Below are 8,655 nucleotides of genomic sequence, written 5' to 3' on the forward strand. Positions count from 1 at the left end.
CCCACCTCGAGAGGCGCAGCTGTGGTGTTGTTGTTGAGGTTGTCCTGCAGTGTGGTCTGAGTGCCCTGGCCAACCTGCTGGTTCTGCAGCAGCATCTCCTGGATCCGGATCTGCTGAAGGATGGCTGGCAGCTCGTAGTGATGGAAGAAGTAAATCATCGAATGCTGCAGAAGGCAAAGGGAAAGGCGTCACTCACTGGACCTGGGCTGCGAGCCCTGATGAACTTTAGAAAACCGTGCTTTCCTCTCACTGGAACGACTGGAGGATTTGGCTGCTCAGTAGACAAGAGGTTATCTGAAATTCTGGAAAGACTGACCCCTTCTCCTACAATTCCTGAAAGCAGCTTCTATAGTCCCTCTCTGAAGACAGGCAATGGAGTACAACCCCCTCCTACCCTTTCAAGGACTGGGAACAAGGGCAGAGGCATTTCTTTGGCCCATCCCTAGTTCCTGCAGCAGAGGAAGGGACAGATCACAGCCAGACACACAACAGGTTTGCCTGAACCAGGATACTGGAGACACCAATCCAGAGCTGGTCTGGCCAGCAGCTTCACTGCACAGACCTGACAACTCCTCAGTGGGATTTCTTCTAGAAAAACAGGACAGAAATCCTTCCCTAACACCTTCCAAAACTCACTTGACACCAGCCTGCTGTCAGTCACTGGATTTGAGCCAGCGACCAGAGCCCTGCTGTTCCATAGCCTCCTCCTGCTGTTCCATCTCCAAACCAGGGATTATTTCACTCTCTTTTATAAATAAAGATTGCTACTCAAAATCAGCTTGACACGAAATCTGATAAAGCCCAAAACGCAGCTGATTTCCTTTGCTTTGCTCCCACTGGCTGTGCTGTTACAATCAGCAATGCAGCAGTTTAAGCTGCAGCCGTCAGACCCCTCAGACAGGTGGAGAGACCAGGACCGAATTCACAGGACAGCTGCACTGAGGGGCAGCAGGAGCAGCAGCCGCTTACCTGGATGAAGAGCCAGGAGGTGACAAGCGCCAGGCTGCTGTACTGCCCATTGAACCGGTAGTGGTACGCATAGAAAGCAAAGTGGTACAGATAGAAGAACCTGGATGGAAAGGAAATAAATATCAGGACACAGCAACAGACAAATGGGAGTTTACTTCTACTCCTAACTCTTCTGAGCTGGGGCACTTTGCACAGGATGGTGCAGACTCCCTTTATTAATTAACAGGTAAAGAGAACTGCCTCGCTATGAACAGGTCTTCAACAGGGCAAACCAAAGGGAAAGGACTGAGGCAGTTTTTGAGATCTGGGTACAAACCCAAAGTGGAAGCAATTGCACTTTGGACACCAGGAGGAGAGGTACAGACGCTCTCAAGCGTGGATGCCCTCCTGCCTGGGACACCTGGAAAGAACCTGCAGGAGCCTCCCACCAGGAAACAGGACAGGCAGGTCAGAGGTCCCAGACAGCTCTCACCTGAGCCAGTGCCTCTTGCTCGTGTTGGTGTGGCAGCAGATAGCATCGTACTGGTCGGCCAGCCACACGATGAGGATGATGTAAAACGCGGTCGTGGTGTCATTGAAGAACTCTGACATTATGGCCTCCATGCCTGCGGGACAGAGGGTGTCTGATGCCAGCATGCTGCAGGGCACAGATGCCAGAGCAGCAAAGGGCTTCCCAAAGGGGCACATGAGGGAATCCTGTCACATCCAGAGCTGTGGCCATACGACCGTACAACAGAGACCACAGCAGGATAATGCAGCTCTGTTTAAAGCTGTGGCTAAGGGCAAACACTTTTCCCTGCTGACTGCAGTCACTGCACAGCCCAGAGCATCAGCCAGCTCCAGACAGGCAGATTTTGTTTGGGTCTTGTTTGGTTTTTTAAACTAAAACTGCAACATGGGCACAGAAAGTGTGAATCTGAAATTAACCGAAGTGACAGACACAGCTTCAGTCTCTGATTTCCAAATAAGCTGCTTTGCCAGGGGACCCAGAAGGACAGTGCAGCTCCCTGTACCACCACATTCCAGAGCCTCCCACCTTGTGATGAACTTAGACACAAACCCCCTGCCTAGCCAGGTCAGAACAGGGAACTCTGCTTCCCACAGGCCCCAAAGGGACTCTGCACATCCCTGAGGAGTGAGGGGACGTCCTTACCTACGAGAGCCAGAATGACAGTGAGGAGAGGAGCTGCAGGGAACGCAATCGTCATGTTCATTTCCAGCATCTGTAACAGGTCAACTGCAAGAAGGAAAACATACAGTAACTCAAAGTGTACGTGGGGCCAGGGAACCTTCACCCCCACATTACTGCCCATTCAGAGCACTGCAGCGTGCAGTGAGGTCACTGTCCCCAGTCCACTGCCCCGATACTGGTCAAGGGACAGGACAGCTCTCAAGCAGAGTGACAGGGGTTTAGGAGGATACACTCCTTGTGCAGCCACACAACAACAGTCAAGAGTACACACACGATGCACTGCGCCGGAGCAGGCAGTGTCCAGCACACCTGAAATCCTTCACAAAATCCTTACCAATGAAGACAAAGATCTGATGGTGTGAGTATCGCAACAGCATCGAAACGGACAGCGTCTGAAATGCGAGAGCAGAAGGCAGCATTAGAGCCACACAGGGTCAGGGAGTCACTTTCAGAATCACAGGACAGCAGAGGCCTGGACAGGCGAGCCCGGGCTTGCAGTGCTGCACAATGCCCTGTGCGTATCCCACATTCTCCTCTTAGAGCTACGCAGACCAATTTCCCAAAGAGTAATTAGGACTTCGCAAAGAGCAATTAATCTTTGTGTTACTGCCGTGAAACAGACAGTAATCTGTTCATAAAGAGACCGATGCTGAATATTTGAGCAGGCGTCAAACCAAACAAGAGCAGCAGAGCTGGAACCATAGTTTCCTCCTGTCCCACATCTGTGCTCCTTCCCACAGTTCATAATGCCTCTGCCAGCAGCCACCCAGCACCCAATTCCTCTTCTCCCACTGCCTGCAGTGTCATTGGACAAGGAGCTGCACCAGAGCACAGTCAGACCCAAAGGGGACAGTCCCCCAGGACTACCAACATGGCTTAGCTATCACTTGGGATCTTGTCTGACACTCATCTGTAATCACCTTGTCTCACACAATCACAGGAGACTCTGTTCTATCTTGATCACTCCTGGCAAATTAGACCTGTTCTTAAAAAGTCTCAGAGGACAAACTTCTGCACCCAGAGTGCTGTAACCACACTTGGAGACTCCCCAACACAAATCTCCCTTCTGACAACACCATTACTTCATTCTATTTCAGCTCCTCTCTTTGTTTCACTGTTAGGACTTTAAGAACTCATGTTAAAAAACAAAACAAAACCAGAGTAGAACCTCATACTCCTTCAGTTTCACTTTAAGAGCAGAGGAGAGCTCAGGCCAGTGCTGTTCCATCCAACACACACTGACCAGCACAGTCCAGGCAATGCCCAGCTCCTGCTGACTTACGAATATGACCATGATGACAAAGGCCGCAAGATACGAGGTCCTGGCCATCCACATGCTGACAAAGCGATAGTGTTCCCCAGACACCACGTTGCGAAGGAAACCTGGAGAAAAACAACCAACACAAACGCACAAGCTCAGTGTGAGGAACCCACAAACTAAGAACAAACTTCCAGTGCCTTCTAAAGGAATAGCATTTAAAACAAATCTATGGCAAGCCCTCCTCAGGCCAGCACTCTTGTTGTTATGCACCGCAATAAGGCAGCAGGAAATCACATTTGCAGACATCTCTCCCCTCCCGCTCGTTTCATTTTGTCCTTGACAGTAACATCCCCACATAACACAGGGAACTGTTCCCAGAGATTAATCAACAGTCAGAAGATGATATTCATGCACCCATAGAAAAAAACATCAGCTGCTCTGCACAGCTGCTGAAAGCGAGTCCTCCGAACCCTACCTTTGTTTTCCTCATTTTCAGCTAAAGCTTTGACACTTGACATCAGGATGTCATCGTAACCCAGGAACTCGTCCAGCAACAGGCGACTGAACCTGTCCCCAAAGCACTGATCTCTGGTAGGATCTAGAGAGAAGACAATAAAACCATTCAAGTCATTCAGACCTTAAGCCACAGAGGCGGCCAGGCAAGCACACGGTCTCCTCATCACTGGGAAGGACACGTTTGCCAGCGTGTCTGCGCTCAGACCTTTGGCAGTGAAGCTAAATTGGGCAGGACTGGGAGGGAAAATGTCACACCCTGACAAATCCAGCCACGCTGTCAAAATGCTAATGTCGATCAGGGCTGTCATGCTCCCTGCTGGCACAGCCATGAAGGGAATTTGCCATCTAGGCTTGGGCTATCTCCCCAGGCTCACCCCAACTAATGGCCCAGAGAAACAAGCTCTGAGGGCCAGGCCCAGGCTCTTTAACCATCAGCTGGGCTCAGCACAACACTGCGGGGTCACCATCCCCACCCACCCTCCTGTGGTGGAGGACACACTGACACCTCCTCATGGCTCCGGGCACTAACGAAGGCTGTTTGAGTTCATCTCACAAAGCTGGTACTGCATTCTACTGTACAAACACTGACCAGCTTGTAAAAATAACCCCAATCTAAGCAAGACAGCACACACAAACAGAAATAATTTCTCAGTAAATTACTAGAATACTTATGAAGGAACCTGTCTAGTGAACTGGACAGTAAACTGCCATTTAACATGGCAACAGCCCATCGCCTACACAGGATACTGCGTAATACTCCAGCCCAGCCGTACTTCAGTTTGATAATGAGATCTGTTCTGATCGCTGCACTAACAGCTTGTCACAGATCAATTAAGTCAACAGGCATGGGACTGTATTCCTGACTTGGACAGGTTTTCATGGAGCAAATGCCAGGAGAAGAGGACACTGCTCCAGGAGAAGGGTCTGCTGCTGCTGACAGTGACACAGAGGGGCACTGAGCCAGCGCCACGCAGCTCTGCTCTGAATCACCCCAGCACTGCAAACCCATGCTCACCACTGGGCTCTACCATCGCACTGCTGCTGATCCTCGCTGAGCCTCATCTCCTGTACCAGGAGGCTCTTCCTCCCTCAGTGAGAAAACTGCGGTGGACAGAACACCCGTGCTCACCAAAACAGGCTCCACCATTTCAGCTGTTCCTCTCGGAGAGGTGTGACCTACTAAAGCAGCAGACACTCCACAAAGGAGCTCTCCTGCATGGAAGATGAGCGCCATCAACTGTTATAAATAGTTTCCACAAGACTAAAGAGGAACCACACGTAGGTATCTCTGCAGAGCAGAGTGCTCACCCGCCCCTGCACCAGCGTGGGCTGGCTCCTGCACTCACCCAATGTCACCACCATGACCGGGATGCTGAGGCGCTGCCGAGTGCTCTGGGACAGGCGCAGAAACCCGTACTCCAGCGAGTACTCCACGATGTACTCCTCCTGAGGCCACACTGCGAGAGGGCAGGAAGAGACACTCACAGCAAGGTGTGCAAACCAGCACCGCGAACAAACAGCACCACCGGATTCCTTCCTCCCTCCCTCCCTCCACACTCTGGGAAAAGAATCATTGCAGACAGAGGCCCCAGGCTGTCAGCCAATTCAAAAGGAATCAATACAAATTCTTTGAAACTGCAGCCCATTCCCTTGACATCAGTCCTTAATGTGAAACTTCTGGGAAAGCTTCGGGGCAGCGGTTGCAGGCTCTGTCGAGTGCTGCCCAGAATCTGCCCACACCTTCGCCTGGTGAGGTCTAGAGCACTTGCTCCTGCGCTGCTCAATCTCTGCTTTCCATGTTGTTTAGGAAGCAGCAGGAAAATACACTTTGCACCTCCTGAACACCGAGCAAACGCTCCACGGGGCAAGAGCACTGCACTTCTCGGGAGCCAGAGGTCACTGCTGCAGTGAAAGTGTCTCAAAACCAAAAGTAGGAGCAATTACACTTTCAAAAAAAAAGGTGCCTGAAGTTTCCTTGGTATCTTTTTTAAAGAAAGGTTCCAAACGGATGCTTTTTGCTACATCATGTCTGAAAGGACAAAGCCTCCTGCTAAGTCAGAGCCAAGCAATTTAATCCCCATTCTTTCAAAACGTCACAGCACATCTTGCAAGAGCCAAGGGGAGGCAGCTGTCAGGCGTCTCAGCGCCACAGCAAAAAAAAGTTACAAGGACACAGTAACTTAAAAGCAATGTACCTGCTTCTCCTGCCCTACAGCCACACCTTTGACACAAACACCCACTTCACTTCCCTGCTTCTCGGGCAGCAAACACAGGCTGGTGTGTTTGTTTCATCTTTTGTTTCCACTATAAAACAGTTTTAAGTTGAAATGAAAATAAAGTGTTTAAATATCAACAAAAGAATTATTTCCTTTGTATCATAAGCCATTTTTCCATGGTAAAACATTCTGTCTAAACACCAAATTTGGTGCACTTACAGCACAAGAAACCTGGAAATACAACACAAACAGGTATGTGGGGATTTGGGACCATTTGGAAAGATGCATTTGTTATTGTTAACGATGTTGGGAAGCAGCAGGATTCTCCCTCTCTCCACACTGCTGGGTCATTTCCAAACGGGTGCTCGGCAGACGCAGGCACAGCTCATGGGTGCACGCAGCGTGACTCTGACAGAGCTTGGGCAACCACTAATGAAGGTACTGCACCAAAGATATTTACTGCTCTCTAGTCTTATGCCACTTAACGATCTCAGAGTCAGGACTAATGAGTTCTGGATCAGCATCAAGCAACACCACGGGAGCAGTGCTGCTGCAGCATGCAGTCTCACCGTTCCCCACGGCCACAACACCCAGTACTTCTGAAGAGCAAAGAGCTCCAGTTTTTCCAGGGTTAGAAGTGTAGGTGAAAAAGACAAATTAAATACGAATCCAATTGCCGTGTTTCTATTTCAGCATAAATAATTTTAATAGATCTCCTCCCCTAACCACAGAAGTTTTTCAACACTGGAATTCCATTTTAAATACTAAAAGCCACTAAATCTGCCTCTGGAGTTTACGAGGCATTAGCAGCTTAGGCCGTGCTGGAACACGGGGAGGGCTCAGGCAGGATGATATCCTGGTGATACAGAGCAGCCACGCTCTATCTCGCAATCCACTAAAACTTGCTCGGTGGCTTTCAGGATTAATGAGCTATTCCAAGTACTTGCGTTGACTCAGGGACTCAAAACACATCCCAAGCCTCGTTTGGAGGAAGGTAACGTGCGCTGTCTGGAGAATCCCCGTCATCTCCAGAGGACAGCGACCTGCTCAGAGGAGGCAGGCTCACCCTCATCCAAGAGCTGGCACCCATCGCTGCAGAAACAATGCCAGAGCGGGAGGCTTCGGCAAATGTTACAGCCCCGTCAAATTCCGACTCCCAGCCTCCCTCCAGTGCACGGAAAGAGGCCGCTCTGGATCTGTTAGTACTGACACGATTAAACACAGGTGAACGCATCAGGGAAGACATTTAAGGTTACTGTGCAGGTGCCCAGAGGAACAAGACATGCAGGGAAGGTGCAGGGGAGGAGACAGCACAGATAGCAGTGGAAGTGGTCTTTACCTGCTCTGGCTAGCATCTCAAACTCGGACACAGTCTCCCTCAGAGGCTGCATACCTTTAGTGGCTGCTTCACTAAACGAGAACTCCTGGGTTTCGTTGTGGGTCAGTGCCTCGGTGCTGCTCACCCGGGATGGCTTGAGGAACACTTTGGGCTCGATATCCAGCTCAAACTGTTGGGAAACCGCAGCAAAGTCACATCAGCAGCCACCTCAGCTCCCACCTCCGTGCTCCCTCTGTGCCCCCCGTGAAGGGCCCCCACCACCAAAGGGAGAAGAGAGGTCACTTCCTCAGGATTTAATTTCTATCTTAAGTCATCAGAGGCTAATGTGGAGATTCAGGAAAAGCCAAGGAACTCTCTCAGTTTCCAGGTGACCAAGGAATCACAGAGGGACCGCAGTGTCCTTAGGATGACTGCACTAACAAACAACTTCTCCCCAAACCGACACCCAGGTTCCCACCTCCTTCTGTGTGCACAAGGAGCCCATCCTTACCTTGATAGAGCTGTTTTCAAACATATCCACAGTCATCTCCTCCTCTTCCTCCTCCTCTTCCTCAGCTGCAGACTCCACTACCATTCCTGGGAACTTCTCAACGCCACAGAATTGCAGGAAGATGGGGGCTCGGCTCGAGTTGCGCTGGATTTCCACCCGCAAGATGCCATCGCGTGGCCACTTGTCTCGCACATGCTCCAAGCAGTTAATGGGCGAGCGGGAGAAGGCGATGTGAATGTAAGCCAGGATGAAGAGCACCAAGAGAGCCTGCGCAGCAAGAAACAAAGCAGAGGTCATCAGCCCAACCAACCTTGGCCTCTTTACGGGCTCCTCAGTTTTAACCATCTCTTATTTCCCCATGAAGACATCAAATTTGGACAAATAGATTTGCAAGTGGACAAGAGCATCTGTGCTTTCCAACCCTGGTGGTCTCTGCATCGACAACAAAGCAGCCCAGAAGCAGGCAATTTTGGCACTACCATATCAGAGCTGCCAGCGATACCCGTGCGGTACACGTGTCAAACCAACACCATCCCCAAGACAGCTCCACCGCAGGCAAACCCCCCAAAGAGCACCAATGTGTGCTGAGGCTCCAAAGCACATTGGAAGAAACAGAAACACATCTGTGGTGTTCAGCTATTGCCTCCTCAGCACAAAAAGAGTTTCCTGCTG

At 50.5% G+C, this 8,655-nt stretch overlaps 1 protein-coding gene across 1 annotated transcript in view; it reads right to left on the reverse strand.

The window, feature by feature from the left end:
• Positions 1 to 8,655, reverse strand: part of TMEM259 (transmembrane protein 259) — an 11,080-nt gene that overhangs the window by 667 nt on the left and 1,758 nt on the right. Inside the window, exons 2-11 of the mRNA XM_010186813.1 lie at positions 7,984 to 8,250; positions 7,548 to 7,662; positions 5,285 to 5,395; positions 3,898 to 4,020; positions 3,444 to 3,544; positions 2,496 to 2,553; positions 2,123 to 2,206; positions 1,442 to 1,574; positions 970 to 1,069; positions 6 to 164 (exon numbers count right to left, since the gene is read on the reverse strand). Coding sequence (XP_010185115.1) covers positions 6 to 164; positions 970 to 1,069; positions 1,442 to 1,574; positions 2,123 to 2,206; positions 2,496 to 2,553; positions 3,444 to 3,544; positions 3,898 to 4,020; positions 5,285 to 5,395; positions 7,548 to 7,662; positions 7,984 to 8,250 — 1,251 coding nt within the window. The remainder of the gene's footprint in view (positions 1 to 5; positions 165 to 969; positions 1,070 to 1,441; positions 1,575 to 2,122; positions 2,207 to 2,495; positions 2,554 to 3,443; positions 3,545 to 3,897; positions 4,021 to 5,284; positions 5,396 to 7,547; positions 7,663 to 7,983; positions 8,251 to 8,655) is intronic.

The sequence above is a fragment of the Mesitornis unicolor genome, unplaced genomic scaffold (assembly GCF_000695765.1).
Source record: "Mesitornis unicolor isolate BGI_N332 unplaced genomic scaffold, ASM69576v1 scaffold31820, whole genome shotgun sequence".
NCBI lineage: Eukaryota > Metazoa > Chordata > Aves > Mesitornithiformes > Mesitornithidae > Mesitornis > Mesitornis unicolor.